The sequence below is a fragment of the Podarcis cretensis genome (genome assembly GCF_951804945.1).
Source record: "Podarcis cretensis genome assembly, chromosome: 9".
NCBI classification, from domain to species: Eukaryota; Metazoa; Chordata; class Lepidosauria; order Squamata; family Lacertidae; genus Podarcis; species Podarcis cretensis.
Genome location: NC_137178.1, coordinates 30,328,878 through 30,348,789, shown reverse-complemented (window position 1 = coordinate 30,348,789; position 19,912 = coordinate 30,328,878). Strand labels below are relative to the sequence as shown.

At 38.9% G+C, this 19,912-nt stretch overlaps 1 protein-coding gene across 11 annotated transcripts in view; it reads right to left on the bottom strand.

Moving 5' to 3' along the window:
• Window positions 1-19,912, bottom strand: part of BLTP1 (bridge-like lipid transfer protein family member 1) — a 105,076-nt gene that overhangs the window by 9,176 nt on the left and 75,988 nt on the right. For 3 of the 11 annotated variants that reach the window (XM_079990493.1, XM_079990498.1, XM_079990497.1), the window contains 18 exons: window positions 19,325-19,551; window positions 18,140-18,340; window positions 17,814-17,944; window positions 17,336-17,459; window positions 15,706-15,815; window positions 15,029-15,119; window positions 14,498-14,560; window positions 12,942-13,186; window positions 11,945-12,160; window positions 10,567-10,747; window positions 9,147-9,324; window positions 7,290-7,451; window positions 7,041-7,180; window positions 6,195-6,375; window positions 4,110-4,313; window positions 3,502-3,681; window positions 1,317-1,454; window positions 413-673 (listed from right to left, as the gene is read on the bottom strand). In XM_079990493.1, coding sequence (XP_079846619.1) covers window positions 413-673; window positions 1,317-1,454; window positions 3,502-3,681; window positions 4,110-4,313; window positions 6,195-6,375; window positions 7,041-7,180; window positions 7,290-7,451; window positions 9,147-9,324; window positions 10,567-10,747; window positions 11,945-12,160; window positions 12,942-13,186; window positions 14,498-14,560; window positions 15,029-15,119; window positions 15,706-15,815; window positions 17,336-17,459; window positions 17,814-17,944; window positions 18,140-18,340; window positions 19,325-19,551 — 3,033 coding nt within the window. The remainder of the gene's footprint in view (window positions 1-412; window positions 674-1,316; window positions 1,455-3,501; window positions 3,682-4,109; window positions 4,314-6,194; window positions 6,376-7,040; window positions 7,181-7,289; window positions 7,452-9,146; window positions 9,325-10,566; window positions 10,748-11,944; window positions 12,161-12,941; window positions 13,187-14,497; window positions 14,561-15,028; window positions 15,120-15,705; window positions 15,816-17,335; window positions 17,460-17,813; window positions 17,945-18,139; window positions 18,341-19,324; window positions 19,552-19,912) is intronic. The other 8 variants (XM_079990496.1, XM_079990500.1, XM_079990502.1 and 5 more) reach the window with 6 other exon arrangements.

Sequence of the window (19,912 nt, the reverse complement as noted above, 5' to 3'; positions counted from 1 at the left end):
ATGCTGGTTTTAGATACAATTTGTTTCCACTACTATGTGAATTTTGTTGGAAAACATTTCAGTAGTGGTGATGACTTCACAGGGGAAAAACTTCTTACTATTATATATTTGTATGATCTTGTGGAGCATCTCTACACCAACACCAGCAGTGGCTAAAAGCAAAGAGTTCTCATGCAGAAATAGACCACACGACTTGAATCAATTTCCAAATTTGGCTTCAAAGGAACGGCTAACATGACATCATCTCCCAGTGGCTGATAATAGTGACATGATGGTTGTCATAGCTGATTAAATTCTTGCATGCTAAGATTACAATCGCTATAAATATAATTGATATAGGGCATGACCCAAAGATACTATTACACAGTAGCATGCGAATTAAACCAGTAAAAGCAAAGAATGATGTTTGTACCTCTCTGGGGAACTGAAGAGTCTGACACACTCCTGGATCTTGAAACAGCTGGAGATTTTAAGTTATGTGCTGCTGTTCCAGGTGACATATTGCTGTTTGTGCTGTGCTCATTGAAAACATTAGGAGACTGAGCCATGTGCGTAAATGAGGCGGACTGGCTTGGCTGCTCCCAGGTTCTACAGTATGCTTTTCGCGATGATTCAGGAGACATGTGCTGGTTTACTCCTTCAATAGAATCTGGTGTCCCGGGGCCAGATGCTACTGAGAAATAAAAGAAAGCATACGTTACCATTCTTTGCACTGAATGGCAGGCTATTATTAGCCAAAAGCAAATGTTATCAGATTGTCAAAGCATGCGTTTCTCCAATGTGACCTTATTTTTTATCAGCCCATCCTATATCAAATTAATGAATTACTAAGGGTGGGATCCAACTGTGCACCAGAAGTGTGCGCACAGAAGTCACTCCCCACCACGCAAACCTGCTCTAGAGGGTCCCCCAACCTCCCAGGGCAGATCTTGGGTATGTGTGATGGGGTAGAGAAGGGAAGAGAGAAAGCCCCATTAGTACAAATGAAAGTATGTTGTGCAAGTGGGACACCATACTTGGATATAAGCTTAAGAGTGAACCCTATTTTTTTTAAAAGTTCAGATTCAAGGCCAAGACAAATCATACATACGGTATATTAAAACACCTTCGCTACTTACTTCCATCACAGTCCAGACCCCACCACAAAAAGTGTTCACAATATTAATCATATTGTTGAAATACAGCAAAAGAACGAATGAATGAATGAATGAATGAATGAATGAATGAATAAATAAATAAATAAATAAATGGGCAAAGTACAACAGCTAAAAATTCTCTACATTGTAATGTGGATTTTTTTTTTTTTAATCACTTACCTGGGAGATTTATTGTTTGGTCCCCGAGAAAGAGGCGTCTTGCAATACTCCTCCTGTACCAGGCTCTTGGAAATGCTAAAATCTCACTTAGTCTCCTCATGTCATATTTAAAGGAAGCAGATCCTATATCACACACAGCTAATAAAAGAATTAAAAAAATAAGTAATAAAACTGGATGTGCAACAATATGCTCTGAAGTGCTTTCCTCCTTTTAAAGTAAGTTAAGCTAATTATATTTACATAGTATATTTACATATCGCTTCACACAACCAGAGGCATCCCAAAATGATTTACAATAATAAAACACATAAAAAATGCAATGAAATAATAAAACACTTAATAACTTGTTCAATAAAATACTACAGGTGTTGGTATGAAGAAAAGGCCATCTTAAACAGCACAAAATAGCTACATCTTCCACAAACCAGCAGCCACCAAAAGCCTAACCATCAGTACTGCCCAACTGCCTGGGAGAAGGGTTAGCCATACATGTAGCAGGGAGGAAATATGTAAAGGTTCTGATCCTTTTCCCATCCCAAACAAGGAGGCTGCCAAACAACAGAGTTTTCAAGTTTTTCCATTGGATTTTGGTGTTTCACCCTGGGTAAATCCCCTACTCTGATCAGAAGCTCAGTTTATCCAAAACCATGGGAATTCCAAGAGGTCTGGCAAGTTGCATTTGGTTTCACTATCTTTTCGTTATCCAGAAAACTAAGTGAGAGCAGCAAGGTGATGAGATGTTAGCTGTTGAACAGGCTGTAGCCCAGAGTAGTTTGAAGGGCTCTGGATTCTACTCATGGTGATAAATTCAGATTTCACATTGATGCCAAGTGAAATAGTTGAGAAGGAGCCCATAATTCATTCAAATTATGAATTATTTATCAATGTATTATCTCTATCATGAAAACTAGGGCTTTACACAATCACATCTAGAAGACCCACATTTTTAGAGTCTAATTATATTTGGTTTCAACTATAACATATTGCAGGCAAATATTAGCCTTAATCTTATAAGTTGTAAATTGTTCACGTTTTCTTTAAAAATCATGCTTATTGAATGGGGCTTGAAATCAAAATTAATTCAAGCAAAATGTTCAAAGGCAAACCCGGGTCTTGTCTGCATTTTAGCAGAACGTCTCATGAACAGGAAGTGTAACTCTAAACAATCAGGCCTTATCCTGTCTGTGATGCAGATAACTGTAGATTTCACAGAATTCGTATGCATCCAACATCCAGAACTGTGTTAGTTCAGTCACAGCTCCAGTCAAAGCCCATGTTGTCAAAAAATCAACTTGATGACATGATACGAGCACAGGCCATATCCAATGCTGTGCAAGCAGAGTTCTGCTTGTGCAACGGGACTTCCATTCCCTTTTCTCCACCCAAAGTCTGCTCCAAGGCAGGGAATGGAGGGGACAGGATGAGGAAGTTCTGTTGTGTGCATGGAAATCTGTTGTGTCAGCAGAACTGCAGCAGAGTCTCATTGTTAAAAAGCTTGTTGATCAATTCATTTAATGCAAAATGAGCTGTGCACCCATGAGGCACCAGGCAATGGCTTTTTTTACCTGCCTTGCCCCACCTAGGAGCCTTTCTTAGACCACAACTTTAAAAACAGCCAAAGTAGCTGGGAAGAGAGAAGATGAGTTCAGGGATTTATTGTTTAAAAATAATGTTATAAGTTGTGTGTCTATGTTTCTCAATTTGATCCTTTTACACGGTTTTGTGTGTGTTGTATTTCATGCATTTTGACTTGCTGTTACTTTTCTTGATTACAGTTTACTAATTTTTTATTGTAATTGTTAAAACTGAATCTCTATTTAATTATTATATGCTGATGTTTAATTTTATTATACTCTAAATTTATTATACTCTAGTGGATTACTGAATATTACTTTGCTACAAGTTGTTTATTTGCAAGTTATGTTTTTATTATGATTCTTTTTGCACTGGATCAGATTGTCATACGGTGTATGATCTTTGTTGTATATTTTGTTGCTTCTTCAGCTTGTAAACTGTGTATAGTAATATAGAAAGACGGTACACAAAAGTGAGATGAAAATAGGGGTAGAATATAATATCGCAAGAAAACAATGCTAATTACTGTTACACCCATAAATGCAATGGAGCATATACAATCAGGCTGCATGGTGGACTAGGTCCAATATTAAACAACACTGATAAATACCAGATATGTTTATTAATGTAGTATCCATTTTGCTTGCAGATTTGCTTGCAGACATGCTCTCAAAAAAGGTAGCACCTCCTGAACGCCTTATTCTTGAAAGGCTAACTTTTACAAACTCCAGATTGATGCTCAATGAATCTTTACGACCAGTAACTGACGAGGGTTCTTCATCTACATTTCCTGAAACCATAAGGAACAGTATAACAGTTTTCACTTGTTTTGAAGCACCCTAAGTTGTTCTTACTAGTGCCTGCATATTTCAGCTGAGCACAAAAAGACATAGGCACTTTGGGCTGTGTAACACAAACTGTTGATAATAGCAGCTATATATCTCATTTGTTCTTTAAAAAAAATTGTAAAAATCAGCTAGGAAAGATTTTGCATATACTAGTGGAAAGGACGCTAACATACCCATGAACTCTATGAAATGCATACACAGAAAACTGCATCTTTAATGTACGTCCACATGTATTGAAATGATTGGCTTTTCATAGCAATAGAAAAATACTTTTTGCAGAAACTCTTTTGTATTTCTCTAAGAACAGCCGCCCCACCAAAGCTTAAGAACAACCAATGTACGTTTGTGAAATTTTATATTCTGCAATTACCTAGGGATCCTGATCCAGAAGACAATCCTGCCACACTGGACTTCTGCTTCCCTGCTCCATACGGATGAAATACATAGAGAGAGAAATCGGACATGCAGGCAGTGAAGCTCAGACCTGAAGAACTGCTGCTAGCGCCTGTCAAATCTGACTGGCTACTACTATGCCGTGTTCTGCCAAAAGGACTGCCCAGTCCAGGCGATGAACCTATAGTGCAAAATGAAAGAACAATTTAAAAAACAGCACAGATTAAATAAATTACATGTACCTTAGTTCAATCCTAAAGATCAGCCATGAGCTCTCTCTTGATTATTCCATTTGAACCATCAAATATGAGGATACAGACATGTAAAGATATGAGCCCAATTCAGGAGTTATACTCCCATGAGTAGGGATATGAGTATGTTAGCTCAGCCCCCCATAACCCTCCAGGTATTCATCAGGAAGCATCTATACTTACAGAGGCTCCTCATGCAATGTAGAAACCTGCCTTTTCAAGATTCTGTTTCATGCTGGAAGCCTTCATGGGCAGAGCAAGCTCTGCACTGTAGACGGCTTCCCTCCATTATTGCGCTTATTTTCACTTACATATTCCACTTACTTGTGAGTATAATGCCCAAATAGGACTATATTCTAGGTAAAAGGTAAAGGGTAAAGGGACCCCTGACCATTAGGTCCAGTCGTGGCCGACTCTGGGGTTGTGGCGCTCATCTCGCTTTACTCTGGCCAAGGGAGACGGCGTACAGCTTCCAGGTCATGTGGCCAGCATGACAAAGCTGCTTCTGGTGAACCAGAGAAGTGCACAGAAACGCTGTTTACCTTCCCGCTAGAGCGGTACCTATTTATCTACTTGCACTTTGACGTGCTTTTGAACTGGTAGTTGGCAGGAGCAGGGACTGAGCAATGGGAGCTCACCCTGTCACAGGGATTCGAACCGCCAACCTTCTGATTGGCAAGCCCTAGGCTCATTGGTTTAGACCACAGCGCCACCCACGTCCCTTCTCATGCAATGTAGAAACCTGCTTTTTCCTTCAAATTAAAAAAGTAGCTTTACATGAGACAAAACAATCTACAACTCAAATTCCCATTCTGATACATGCAACAAATTATTATTTATGTGTACATGGTGCTTTACAGACAACAGAAACAAAATTTTGATGAATGTTGCCCTTAGGATATTAAATCTAAATTTTGACAAGTGAGGAGATAACTGGAGAAACAGAACGAAGATCGAAGAGATGTTTCCCCCTTCTTAAAAAAGTAAATCACTTAAACATTTAAATGTTTCCAAAGAGGAAATAACAATGCACTGAATACTTTGGTTCAGTGTTACATGCACAAGCCTCAAGGCTCATGCACATCCCTCGCCTCCTCTTGCATAGGAGATTAAAAGCTTCCATTTTCAATTAGCTGAACCCAGACAAACCTTAGTGTTACCTATGGTTTAAGGCAGGCATGTCCAAAGTCCATTTCAGGGCCTAATGTGGCCCGCTGGTCAGTTTAATCCAGCCCGTGGCTGCCCATCTCCTGGGGGTAAAACACCCCCAAAAAGCTCAACAACTTCAATCCTTAAAAAAGGTGAACAATTTTGGTCAGCCCTCATGCATGTTCACTTCATCAAACCTAGCCCTCTTTGAAAAAAGTTTGGGCACCCCTGGTTTAAGGAAACAAGCCAACTTAAACTGTGGCTGGTTCTTCTTTCCCTGAACCATAGCTAACATTAACTACAGTTCTCTATTTGCACAAAATTAGAATCATAGAATAATAGAATTGTGGAGTTGGAAGGGACCACGAGGGTCATCTAGTCTAACCCCCTACAATGCTGGAATCTTTTGGGCAACATGGGGTTTGAACCCATAACTCTGAGATTAAGAGTCTCATGCTCTACTAGTTTCTGCAGTTTGTTGAAAATGGAAAATGCAGCTGTGCCAAATAAAGAAATATCAGACAGGGGCGGGGGGGGGGGGGGGAGCTCATCCAGGTTAATTCCTGAAGTGAATCTAAATGGAGCCATTCCATAACTGAATTGTTTTGCACACCTCTGAATAACTAGAAATGTAACAGGATTTTTTAATTTCATTTTTTTACCTGGCGAGACAGTTTTAGAAGGCATCTTAGATCCACTTTGCATAGCATTTTCCGTAGGACAGCTTGTACCTAAAGTTTCTAGTTCCCCTCGATTCGAAGAAAATACAAGATCAAGGGAGGGAAGTTTCAACATGCATTCTACCCGTGACACAGGTAAGCAGCTGAACTTGATCTGTGAAGGCTGAACAAGAGAGAAACACATTTTTAGGACACATATCAAACCATATAATCAGAACAGAACAACTACCAGCAACTTCTGTTAACTTTTCTTTTATGCCTTTATGTGAGTGAACTATAATGATAGCCACTTGGCGGTGACATAGCACCCACTGGAGAAGACATCATTCAGCTCCAAGGAGCTTACCATATAAAGTCTGACAGCAGGGAGAAAACAGTAAGGAATAAGGAGGTTAGTATCCTCTACTAACCAAAGTGATATTGTTTGTGGGAGAAATGCTTGGAGGACAACTTTCATATGAGCAAATCAATAAATTTAGGTTGCTTTATCACACTTCTCACATAACAAGAATGACACATGAATCAGCCTGTCTTAGGCTCTTATCTGTGCTAGCATACATGCATGGATTATTATAATTTGGACAACTATGCTAAATGCACAGATTGACTGTCCCCTCTCTAGCTGTTTCCGCAGTCTTAGGATTTAGCTATATTGTAAATTCATTGGAATAAGGGTGGGATACAATGTAACAAATCAAGATATTAAGGTGTCAGTTCTCCCCCTTTAAAGATTTCCAAAAACTGTGTAACACATACAAATAACTATCAGTTTTGCCATTGACTCTAATGGGACATGAACTGCCCTCAATATGTAACTCATGTCCTCACCTGGACTCTTACATAAACTACAACATCAACAGGGAAGGATGAATATGCCGATGTTGATGAAGATACTAAGGAGGCTGTAGATTCTTCCAAAGGGTCTTGCATGTCAAACTGCCCCATATCCTCATCCTGTGAAGTGACAGCTAAAAAAGAAAAGAAAAAAACAACCAAGGATATCATTAAAACAGAAAGGAACATTTTAATGGAAGTGGATCATGAAATAAAAGATGCGGTAGAAACAATCTGTAATACCTGCATAATTCCTTTCTATTGGAGTTATAGGGATTGTTTCAAGGGCCTTCTCTAGGAAGTCTAACAGGCAGGGGCTAATCACCATTTCCTCTGGCAAAGACTGGAGAGCAACCCAAGCGTATAGTTTTGCTGTTTTTACACCACCACTTCCTTTTCCTTTGGCTGAAAAGTTTGAGGAAAAAACGGTTTAGTGGAATACTAATTCAACCATTTCAATTAGAGTACAAATTAAAATACAAGGTGTGTTTATTTAAGTCAATATCACTCAAACCATTCTGGATGATTAAGACAACAATTTACTCCTGTCCAATGGACTAAATCCCATGAGGTTTTTCCATGTACAATGTTGCTTCATTTTGATTCAACTAAAACATATTTCAGTGCTTTGTCTTCAGCTCTGCTAACGCCTGCTTTCAGCTCTCTCCCCTCCAACAAGCTGCCACTGCTGTTTCCCCTCCAATGCTTGCAGCTTGGTCCCCCATGGCACGTTTGCATTCTGCTCCCAAGCCGTGGTTGCTACCACACAGGAAGAAGTCAAGTTCCTTTTGGCCTGCCTTATAGGTTTCTGATAGTGCCACCCCCACCAATCCCTGCAGGGAAGAAGGTAGCCTCACTGCAGCCATTGATGAGAGAGATTGTGAGGCAGGTGCCGACTGCACACACACGTTAGTATTTTGCTCACTGCTGCTGCAGCTAGCGGCCTAAAGCAGATGGGACTGACAAGGGAGCTGAGGAGACACAATGAACAATGGAAAAAAGAACAAATGGGGAGGAGTAGAAAAAAATCCTGTAAGACTTTCACAGGCAGCAACAACTAAGTAGAGATGAAGAGTGAGGTGAAAGTCTCTGGTAAGGAGGAGGGAAAAGGCTGAGATAAAACCACACTGAGGAGAAAACAAAGTAAACCACTCAATTCTCAAAAGATCAGGAACCAACCAGAGACATGGGTTGTTACCTCACAACACACTCACACAAAACACAGATAATAATGCACAGGCCTGAGAAGTAGAAGACAAGGGAAAGAACACACGCTAAACATCTGCTTCAAGTAAAGGCAGGAATAAACTGAGACTTCAGAAGGAAAGAAATCCAGAAACTTTCTTTGCAGCAACAGCAGTCTCGCTTTCAAACGCTAGGGGGAACTCAAGTCCCAGCTGAGGACATACTACACTCAGAAGAACGGATAAAAAGGAGGAGCACATATTTACTGTTTTTTCGAGATAAGAAACAACATGCAAGAACAAAGTGTGATTTGTTCTTCGTTTGTTCTTAGCTTGTGGCTGGTGGGGAGAGAGTTTAACCCTGAGTTCTGGTTCTGAAGACACAATAAATTAAACCTTAGGTTAGCATAAGAACAGGGCAGGAGCAAAGCAGCTGCAAGCTCCTCTCCAGAAATCTGCACATTCGCACGATCCTGATAAGCCACAGTTTGGGTTACACTGTATCAGGCAAACCAGGCAAATATGTACGTAGACTGGGTCATATTATAATGCTTGACTTCAGTCACACAACTTTCAGTGCCGAGGCCTCTGAAGTAAAGGCAAAGTAAGTAGGGAAAATTAGTTTTATTTGGTGAAATAAAGTTTATACAAAGAGAAAATCTAATGGAAAAAGAACAAGAAATCAATGAGAGTCTTTAAGGTACAGGGAAGTTTCTATCCAGTAAATGTTAGCAAAAATTAGAATTATTGAATAGTACTGGATGTCTATCAGTATGTTTTAGGAGTTAATAACCATGATCATATCAATCAAGTAGAATGCTTTATTAAACTATGAAGCAGATTTAGATCTAAGCATGGAACTCCACAGTATGGAGAGAATTAAAGCAAAGGTACAGCATGTAAAAGAAATCTCTACCTGATGGGATAGGTGGGGGTTGGGGAGGAAGTAAAGATTTAGCTTTGCTGTAGGTAGGAGGCATGGCAGTATCTTTCATACCATACAACTTGGATTCTTTGGATAGGGTTCTTGGCAGAGATGACCCTCGGGATGCATTTGGCGATTCAGTCTTTAACATCTTTGAGTTATAATGTAGCTGAAATGAAAGAAAAGTGTAGATCTATCACCAGTGTGTGCCACAAATGAAAAAAACCCTGCCTATTTATGCATTCACAGCCACAGTTCCCACATCTAGGCAGAGCAACAGTTTCTTCAAAACTTCTTTTTGAAAAGAAGGAAACCTATTATTTGAAGCAAAGCTTTATATTGAAACATAAACATCTTCAATTCAAAACTGCTCTAATGCACTAGAAGAAAAGTCTTGCCAAACTGGCAATATTCTAGCTGTCATTTTCTCACAGCTAATTATTGTCTTTGCGTTGGGTTTCTGGGCTGCTGTCTTTATATCATTTATACAAGTTTGATAATTTTATTATTGTGATTTATCATCTATTATATTTTTAACTGTTACTGGGTGTTGCCTGGATTATTTTCTTTAAAAGAGAGAGAGAGAGAGAGAGAAAAGATGGTGTATTTTAGAAGAAAATAAACAGGCTTTGTTCAGGCTCTAGTTTGCATTCCATAGTGTTAGAAACTCTGCATATTGTTTTGCCTAGAAATATCACAGGTGGTATCTTCTGCATTTTATGGCCTTTAAGGCTCATGGTACAAATGCCCAAAGAGTACATTGCCAATGCCATGTCTACAGAAGAGCAAGGACAGCAAAAGCACCATCCTTGTAAGCACTTTATGTAACCTAACTTTCACTACGTGAAGTTTCCATCCACTCAAAACACTGACAATGCCCAAGCATTAACCCACCATAATATGCTTTAGAATGGAACGCTCATCTCAGCAGATGCATCTCAGGGTTTGTACTGATACCTTATTTAATGGTAAAATCCAGGTGTTGTCACATACTGATTTTATACCAGAGGCTGGGTTAAAAATGTAAGAATTACCCTGCTGGGTCAGATCAAGTTCCATCTAGCCCAACATATTGTTTCTAAAAGTTGCTTGTCTGGTTAGGTTAGCATTTCCAGGATTTACCTTATCTTGAAGGTTTCCACACTTCAACTTGGTAACAAGGTTGCCCTGTAAACCATGGAGACTATAATAACAGACAATCCACATCTGCATCATACCTTGTAAACCCAAAATAACTGTCACTTATCTAAAATAGGATTTGTACTTCACTGCATATGTGTGATTGTCAGCATCACAGAAGCTGCACTACTGACATTAGGAGTTAAGAGATAAAAAAACTGTGGTTGTACTTGATCACCTTTGTTACAAGGAAAAGACCAACATCTCCCAGCTTTCCTCCATGCTTTTTTACCTTCACATCTACACCAGGAATGTAAAATACTGTTGTTTCCAGGTCACCAGACTTCGTCTGCAGAGATGATGGAACTTTCTTTCCAGCCAGTAAGTGAGTAGTTGATGCATAGTTAGTTTGAAATTTCTTCTTTCTTGAAGGAGACTCTTGATCTAAACTTCTGGAACTGCGATCATAGCTTCTAAACAGTAAACAGCGAGGCACAGCATGACTTAACAGGAATGTAAGTATAACATTATGTTATTTCCAAAGCTGAAAGTGAGCACTGCTAGGAATAATTGAAGATAAACCATGGGTTGGATTCAGAATTCTGTAGGCAGAATTCTGTACATGGAATGAGGTGCTTTGCATCCTAGCTTCTCCTTCTCTTGAAGGCTTCTGTTGCCTCAAAAAATATTCTCCAGAGAATTGAGGGCGCCTCTAGAAGAGTGTAGGAGATGGTGTGGAAGGCTGTATGCGGAATTAGTGCAAAATGCTTCCCCCTTCTGTTCATGGAAGCCTCTACTGGATCCAAGCCTCTTCTGTGAATGCAAAGACTCCCATTTGTAGAGGAGTACCTCTGGGTCTAACTGTATAAAGTATGAAGATAAACCAACTGTATATAGTATGTATATATATAGTATATATATATAGTATATATAGTATATATAGTATGTGTATAGTATATAGTATGTGAGTGTATCTGAAGAAGTGTGCATGCACACGAAAGCTCATACCAAGAACTAACTTAGTTGGTCTTTAAGGTGCTACTGGAAGGAATTTTTTTATTTTGTTTTGTATATAGTATAATATTTATGTCTGTTTCATTTATTATACTGCCTCCTTGAGCATTTTATTCAGGACTCCATTTACACAGACACAAACTGGAAGTAATAAAATATGCTAACTGCTGCTGCAACCCTGCAGACATTTTGGTTGCTTAAATTCAACTGAAGTAGAAACAAGTCCCATCTATGCAAAACTGTGGCCTAAGAATCTTTCCTATCACAATGGAAAAGAGCCACCTGAATGTGGTTATGTTCCATCTATATATTCATGATTTAGAGAAGATAAACAGATCTGATCCATCAAGTTCTGTATCAGAGTTCTTGATACTAACCAAGGCTTCACATCTATAAAAAGAATGGATATTATTTAATGTTGCTGAATGGAAAAAACAATGGCTACCTATTTAGATTGTTGCCTTAAAATAAAATTGTTCATTCCTTAAATTTTTTGTATACGGGACATAAAAATTACCATGAACCCTGTAGCATATGGCATATAATGTAAATTGCCGGTTAATCTTATGGAGACTTGGGGAAGCTTTGTGTCAGAAGCATGCTGCTCTTCTCAGTATGGCTTAGTGAACCTGCTCCGCTTCCAGCAGGGCTCTTACCTCCTTAAGCTTATGTCATCATGCTCTTGCTGAAGCGTTGTTGGATGAAGCACACACTTTCCACAATCAATTTCAACTCTCACATCAAGTTCAAAGTCAATATTCCTCTCTGTAGTTGTGCCAGTCACACTTCTGCTGGCCGGAGATGTTGGCCACCGTTCAGTAAACAACTGGTGGACAGCAGCAAAACCTGTTGCTTTCTTGCGAGAAAGAGTCCTGTAGAAAGCAAACAACTGTTTTGGAGCTCTTGACGAAAAGAAGCTTATCCAACTTATTTCATGTGAGGACTTGAAATGTTTCTTTAGTGTTTTACTATGCTACATGAAAGGGCCAAACTATATGCGAACTGGATGCGTTTTACTTTCATTGGAAGCAGCTGTTCTAGAGTAAGATTACCAGATTTTTTTCCAATGCATCCGGGGACATTTTTCAACTTCAGTAGGAATGATATGATTTTGTATGGGGACTGATTTGTAGAAACGGGGACTGTCCCCGGGAAACAGGGACATCTGGTAACCTTATTCTAGAGGCCGCCCCCCAACTTGGTTGGATTGCGCTGTGATGCTGGGGGAAGGAGGCTTACCTCTTTCCTCCAGGTCTCACTTAAAGTCTGTTCTGACTTAAATCACTTAAATCTGACTCCCCCAAAGCCACAAGGGGGCATCCAAATCACCCTCCCTCTTGTTGCTTCCATAAAAGACACTGGGAGATCCGTAATCAGGTATACTCTTCCGGTAAAGGGGAGGAAGTTAAAAAAAAAAATCCGAATACATGCAGCACACTTATCTTAAGTTGATATTGCAGTGCACATGTGATTCAGATCATTCAAGCATTTACAAGGGATTTAGGAAAACAGCAAATGCTTTATATGGAAGCAGACTATTAGCCAACCTGTAGCCCTCCAGATGTTAAGAGTGATGGATTTCTTTATCTAAATTATTGTTAATGAAAAGCTTAACCTTCCCAATTAAGATATTGTTTTTAATATTATGCTCACTGTGTTTTCCTGTAAAAATAAGGCCTCTCTCTTTCATGATCATCTTCCTTTTCAGAATCCTCACTAGTTGAAGACAAGCTGTCATCTCGTCTTCCTTCTTCAGGCTGGAAGGGAATGCTTGGTGAGAAGACAGCTGGAGTTTTGGGTGAATTGAATACTGAGCATGATCCTTCACTAGTGGATGAGTAATGGGATGGACCATCAATGGTTACTGACAAAAGATCCAATTCTGTCTCCTCTGGAAACTAATTGCAAAGGAAAAAAAAAAGACATTCAATTTATAGCTACTATCTCTATCAGAGGGAGTGGGGAGAAATCAGGTGTCTGAAAGGCAAAGCACATCAAAAAATTATCCGAAGTAATATTTATTACTTTGGACAGTCCAAGGAAATTAAGTCATGAAACATGTTTACAAACAGATGAGTGAATGATCTAGGACAAGCACCTTAGAAAGAGAAATTAAAAAAACAAAGCAATAAGCTTATGCTGGGAATACATACTAGTATGTATGATGATTTTATTTTAAAAAATTAAAAGCAAAGCTACAGAACAGCAAGAAACCCCAAGACCACCTGCAAATAAGAGGAATGATCAGAAATTGTTAGTGAATGGAAGTGCATGCAAAATTCTGGTACAAAATGTATAATACTATCTTTACAGATATGCTTTTAAAGCTCAAAATAAAATAATTAATTCGACCCTAGGCATTTTTAAGGATAAAAGGTTTCAAGAGGCCTTCATGAATACTGGTTTTGTTTTAGATGAGCATTTAAGTTTCAAGGAATGCTGCAATATGTATAGGGATCAGGATGTGCCAAATTTATGCTTCTATCCTGGCTTGCTTTCCTGGTTTGTTAACCGACAATAAACCAAAGTTAATTGATTTGGACATAATAGGGAATATGCATATACAATTCAGATGTCATTAGAAAATGACATGTTTAAAGTGTTTTGTGTATTTTCCTTTTGATTCCCATACTTTGAGTAATGATTTATGCCTCAAAGATCTTGGGTTTAAATATCCTGATATAATGTTTTGGGCACTCATTTAGATTGTCATTCATCACCCATTATTTTAAGGAGTGGAATCTTGTCTTGGCCTTTTTAGAACTATCAGTGTCAACATTCTTGGTTTGTTTAACGAGACAGGATACATTTCTGATGAGGAATAATGGATCTTTCATCAGCAATCTGTCACTGACCACATCAGCTGAAACAGTCAGCCTATGACAATAATCTAAAATTTAGCTTCATATTTCTGACTTACAAGGTCCTCTACCGCCTGCCTTTGTTTTAGAGATATCTATTTGTAGTTTTAAAGTTTTAGCAATCCAAATATGTTAAAGACATCTTACGTCCTACCAGACTTCCATGGAGAACAAGCTCCAGAAAAAGAGAAGTGATTAACACCACCCAAGAAAAAGAAGTACTGCACTTTGCCATATGGCCAGGTTTGCGAGTGTGTTGCCTGTATGCGTTATGATTAGGTAAGAGAGATGATCAATGAAGCGCTTTTCCATGCGATTAATTAGTATACTTATTGATTTTGCAAATACCTGAAAATACCCTTCCCCTGGAAGGCTGGATTGTTGTGCAATCCCCAAAACTGTTTTATTCAACTTAATTAAAAGTGAAAAAAAGAAACAAAAATTAAAATAAGCATATCGAAGACACTGGCATGTTTAATGTGGTAACGTTGTATAAAAACCAAATTTCATTAGTGAACATAGCAATGGCTACATATGACAAATTACTGAAAAATTTAACACACGAAGCATGACAGAATGCATTATATGGATAACATGCACACGTATGTAACATAATATATAAATATACTAATAAATGCACATACTTAAAATATGTATATCTTTCACACACTAGTTACTGAAGTGAAGGTAGTTTAAAGAATGCAGAATTAAACCTGAATACATTTTAATTTTTCTTTACTTGCAATATTTGAAATATGCAGCTAGGGTACCGTATCGCCAGATAAACTTTCCCATCTCTATGTAACAATCACCTATTCTTAGTATATATTTCATCATGGGACTTAATGAATGCAGCACAACAGCTGATGGCTGTCTTACCGTGTCCTGTATGTTGAAAGTGACTCTGGGTCCAGGAGATGCTCCATCTACACGTATTTCTGGGAGGTCCTCACTTTCTCCAAGACGTGTACTATCACATATATAAAAAGTCATTTAGTATTATTAATGCGGAACTTCTCAGTTATTTTATTCATATAGTAAATCTAGACAATAAAGGGTAAACACAGAGGCATTTCTGACAGTTGTTCCATTATTGTGGGGCTCCTTCTCAATTTACAGCCACAACCTGAACATCTTCTAGGTGTTCTAGTCCTGAGTCTTTGGATTAGGCAGATTAAATGGCAATTCACTGACTTGCAAGAAACCAATTATTTCACATGGTTAGGAGCAACACAGCTGCACTGGATACAGAAGGCATACATAATACTTGATTGAAAGTGGTAAAAAAAATTAAGTGGTGGGGCTCTTCAGATGGGGTTGGCTCAATTTTCAGTCATTTCCACCCAGTTCTATGGGACAAAGTAAATGGAAGGCAAAACCTGAATCTCCACCCCAAATCTGAATTTACCCATGGTGGTGTATATTAAGTTGCTGTTCAACCCATGGGGAAACCTAAATTACTAGACAATAATGAGCAGATGAAGAAAACATACAGATTAACATCTTTGACCTCTGAACAAGTATATGCATTTGTGTGTGTTTTTTAATCACCTTACCTTGCTCTGTCCATTCTTTTCAAAGGTGGCCTTCCAGATGCTGTAATACTTTTGGATCGATTATAGCTAGGTTTGTAGCCTAAGCCCCATTTGTCTTTCAGAGATGCTGCCTAAAAACAATCAAACAAAAACAACATTATTTCAATATTCCATCAACAGGACACTTACATAGCTTGACACTAAGGCAAATCAACTATTTAGGAATGCTACTTACCTACACATTCACACAGGCTACCAATATTGTAAATCAAAGGTATGATACTGAAAAAGTTAATTATCCTGAAGTTCCATTGAGATCTGAATCGATTTGGCCAGCTGGGTCACATTCTACATTAGGCCTGCTTAACGTAAGGTCTGTGAATAGATTTAGACTCACTCCTTAGAGCTATAGGTTCCAAGGAACTTTCAAATGATTGTTGGGCTGGATCAAAAGGTTGAGCAGGGTTTCAAGAACTTCTCAAAAGTGTAGTTTAAAGCCTCTCATGCACTTCTCCTGCAAGTAGATGATTGGCACTGTTTGCTTACCGGAGACATGCATAAGATGCTTCAAACAGTGCTACTGAAAAGCAATGGAAGGCAGTCTCCACACTCATGTTTCAGCTGAAATGGGAGTGTTGGGGTTTTCTAATGTGTTTCTCCTTCATTTAACATAGAAGGGGACAGCTGCTTCAAACAAGACTTTAGCAAAAGGGCCCTGTGCTCCTGTTTCAAGCTGAAATAGAAGGGCAGCACAGGGCTGTCTTAAAGCCTGGGCAAGTCTCCTCACGCTCCTTTTAAACTTCCCAGATCAGATGTAAAAATGGAAGGGGGTTAGGGGGGGCTCACAGTGCTGTACATTAGATTTGGCCCGGGAAGCCAATCTTGATATAGGATCTGGCCTTTGGAGCCGAAAAGGTTCCCCCACTCCTTTGATGTAAAGAAGGAAAAAAATAGTAATTGTGAACACAGCTCCAGAGAGAATAGTAGGCCAGCACAGATCTGACAGTATGGGATGAGAGAACACATTTAAAGGGATAAGACAGCAGGTACTGTGAAATGGAGAGAGGAAAAGGAGGATGGGTTCATATATTATATGGAAATAGGTGCAAAAAACCCAGAGCTGACAGAAATTGCTAAAAACGAAACTGCTGACTTGCACCAAAAAGGCTTTTCCATAGTTAACACAGAAATGCATCCCTCTTCTGTTAGGAAAAAAAAGGGGCTCTCAGAGTGACTTATGTACCTGTGTCTTGATATTTATTTAAAATTTACACCCTGCTTGATTGTAAAACAAAAACACCCCTCAAAGTGGTTTACAAAAGGTAAAACAGTAAAATTATCAATAAGAAGAATTAACAATAAGAACAATGCAACATTTTGAAAAAGAACATTTCAAAACAAACTATAGCTAATCATTTCAAAGTAGGAGTCACCAAATGCCTGGCTGAACAGGAATGTTTTCAAATTCCACCTAAACACTAATAACGAAGAGGACAGCTACACAGAGGGCATTCCGTAATTGGGGGGGGGGGTCACTACAGAGAAGGTCCTGTCATATCAGAAACAGTGTTCTACTATCTTTTTAAAATGTGAAAACAATGTTCATGTAGCAATGTTACTGTGCTACAAAGGAATCTTAAGAATTGCTCACCCGCATACTTGACCTGCGCAGTTTTTTACGAACATCTCGGCGAATATCATTGACAGCGACCGACTCCAATTGCTGATAACGTTGAATTTCTTGGTTTATGGTTCCTTCACTTGCACCCAGTTTCCTGAGGACAGAATGGTGAAAACTCTGAGTAGAAAACTAAAGACAATTTGGTGTGATATTAGCGCGGTGGACCTGGAAAGGGGAGGCACGGGTTCAGGGTGTTGGACTAGATGACACTTGGAGTCCTCCTTTCCAACTCTACAATTCTATGAAATCCTGACAACAGCCACTTTCTTCTTGCCAGACAGAGTTCTTGTGAGGATAAAAGAGGACAACTATATGCCAAGGAGATGTTTGGAAGCATAGTGGTATAAAAATGTAAGATACAGTTTTAATCAAAAAGGCAGGTCTCTCACGGTTGATTTAATTATTCTGACCGAAAGATTTTTTTTAGAAAGGAAACACGCACGCTTACTTTAGATCATCAATTACTTTGGCTTGTTCATTCAGCTCCCTTATGTCCACTAAACGTTTCACATACTTTCTTCCTCTCTGCTCTCCCGTCTGGTTATTAGATATCCCCTGCCTCCTATAGTCAGCATTCTCCTATTTAAGAATTAGAAAAGCATTTCATGTCATTGTCCGTTAAAAGTGGTAGCATTTAAGCAGAAGACCAGGTTTTCTACCACCAATCAAAATAGCATGCAAAATCATTTTGAAAAGAAGCCAGCTGATTCTTGATTTGCCAGTGACCCACTGATTCCACCATTCATTTAAAGAGATGCTATATATGCTACATACATGTCCCCATGAGCAAGACCTGCCCGCTTTTAAGTGTGAATTGTTAGGATAAGCAGTATCACTTGATGCTGATCCCGACAGATATTCTACAGGAACAGAGTGACGATGGCTTTTGGGGCTCAAGCCCAGCAGGTGATTTACAATCCGCTGCCCAAAAGTGAGCTTGTGTACATCTCCACATAGTGGACCACCTTCTGATTTCTAAATGATAACAAATAGCAAGATTAATAACTCAAGAAATGTTGATGCCACCTTTCTCCTTATCGTCTGGCCCTTCTCTTAGGGTTCCTTGCAGGTTCTCTTTCTATTCTTTCCCACAAACCTTGGCTCCCACATGGTCTACAAATGCAAGCTACTATGTTAACTCTAGAGAGATGTAGCAAATTCTTCTACTCTCCACTGATCCCAGTCCTGTTATTCCTGTACATAACCAAGCTGTCCCTTGCTTGACATCAGCTAACTGGAATTTCTACTTGTCAGGGTCTGCAGATTGACACTGGTTTGCAGATAATCTTTGAACTAGGTTTAGGTTTGTTGTTTAAAGCAGTGTTAGCCAATGTGGCACCCTCCAGAGCTTGTTCAACTCCTGGCACAGGCCATACTAGCTGGGGCTGATGGGAATTGCTAGACTACAACATCCAGGGTCACTATGTTGGCTACCCTTGACTTAAGAGTCTTCAACAAATCATTTCTTTAAAAAAAACCCTACTACTACACTGCAAATAAATTTCAGTAATGGGATAACTAGCTTTTTAATTTTAACTGAAGAGACCAATACTATGCATGCTTCTTTGGAAGTGAGCTCAATTGGACTTGCCTAGTAAACATATGCAGAACTGCAGCCTTAATCCAATACCAACATTCAAAGAACTGTAAAACTAGTTCTGGGGGTCCAAATAAACTTCTTTTCCTCTAAACAACAGTTCAGCAATTGAAATTAAGGGGAATTCTAAAAGCAGTCTGTGCTATGTTCATTAGCTGTTCAAACAATACAAACACATACCATTGAGCTTAATGAAAGCTCCTTGCAAGCGTCTGAGCCAACAAATATAACTTGAATCATGCTGCACTCTGTTAATACGTATTACGAAACTCTTATGTCTAAGCAAATATGCAGTATGCCAAGCTGCTATTTTGCTTCATGTATTAGAATTATATTTAAGATTTATTAATCAGTTTACTAACCACACTAACAGCAGGAGACATGGTATCAACTTCATCCTCATCTGATAGGTCAACCATGTTAACAGAGTTAAGGTCAGCAATGTCATCTAAATCTTCTTCTCCTGTCAATGTTGTAAGAGTATTTCCTAGAGCATTTAATCTTTTCCCAATGTTAGGATCCATGTGCACATCAATGCCACACATCTTCCACAGCACATTAAGAGTCCATGTCCCAGCACTATTACTTTCTGTTTTGATAGAAAAAAGGGGTGGGAGAGAGCACATCACATTTTTGATTTAGGTATGCAAAAACTAATATCTAGTATTTCACCAGCAGCTTAAGACATTTTTTCTCAGTTGTACTGTACATGGTTAGAAAGATCATAGCAGTTTACCACATTCTGCAACGCACATGCTGCATACTCTTTTTGTCTTTTTGGCAGATGGGAAAAAAGGATAAAATAATGAAGGATTGTCACAGGAACAAGAAAAAATGTGCAGTGCTTTCTTCAAATGGGCAATTAAACTTTATTTACTATTGCTATTACTTTAACATTTACCTCAACATCTCTTATATTTTAGCATTCTTATTCAAAGGCTGAACAGAAT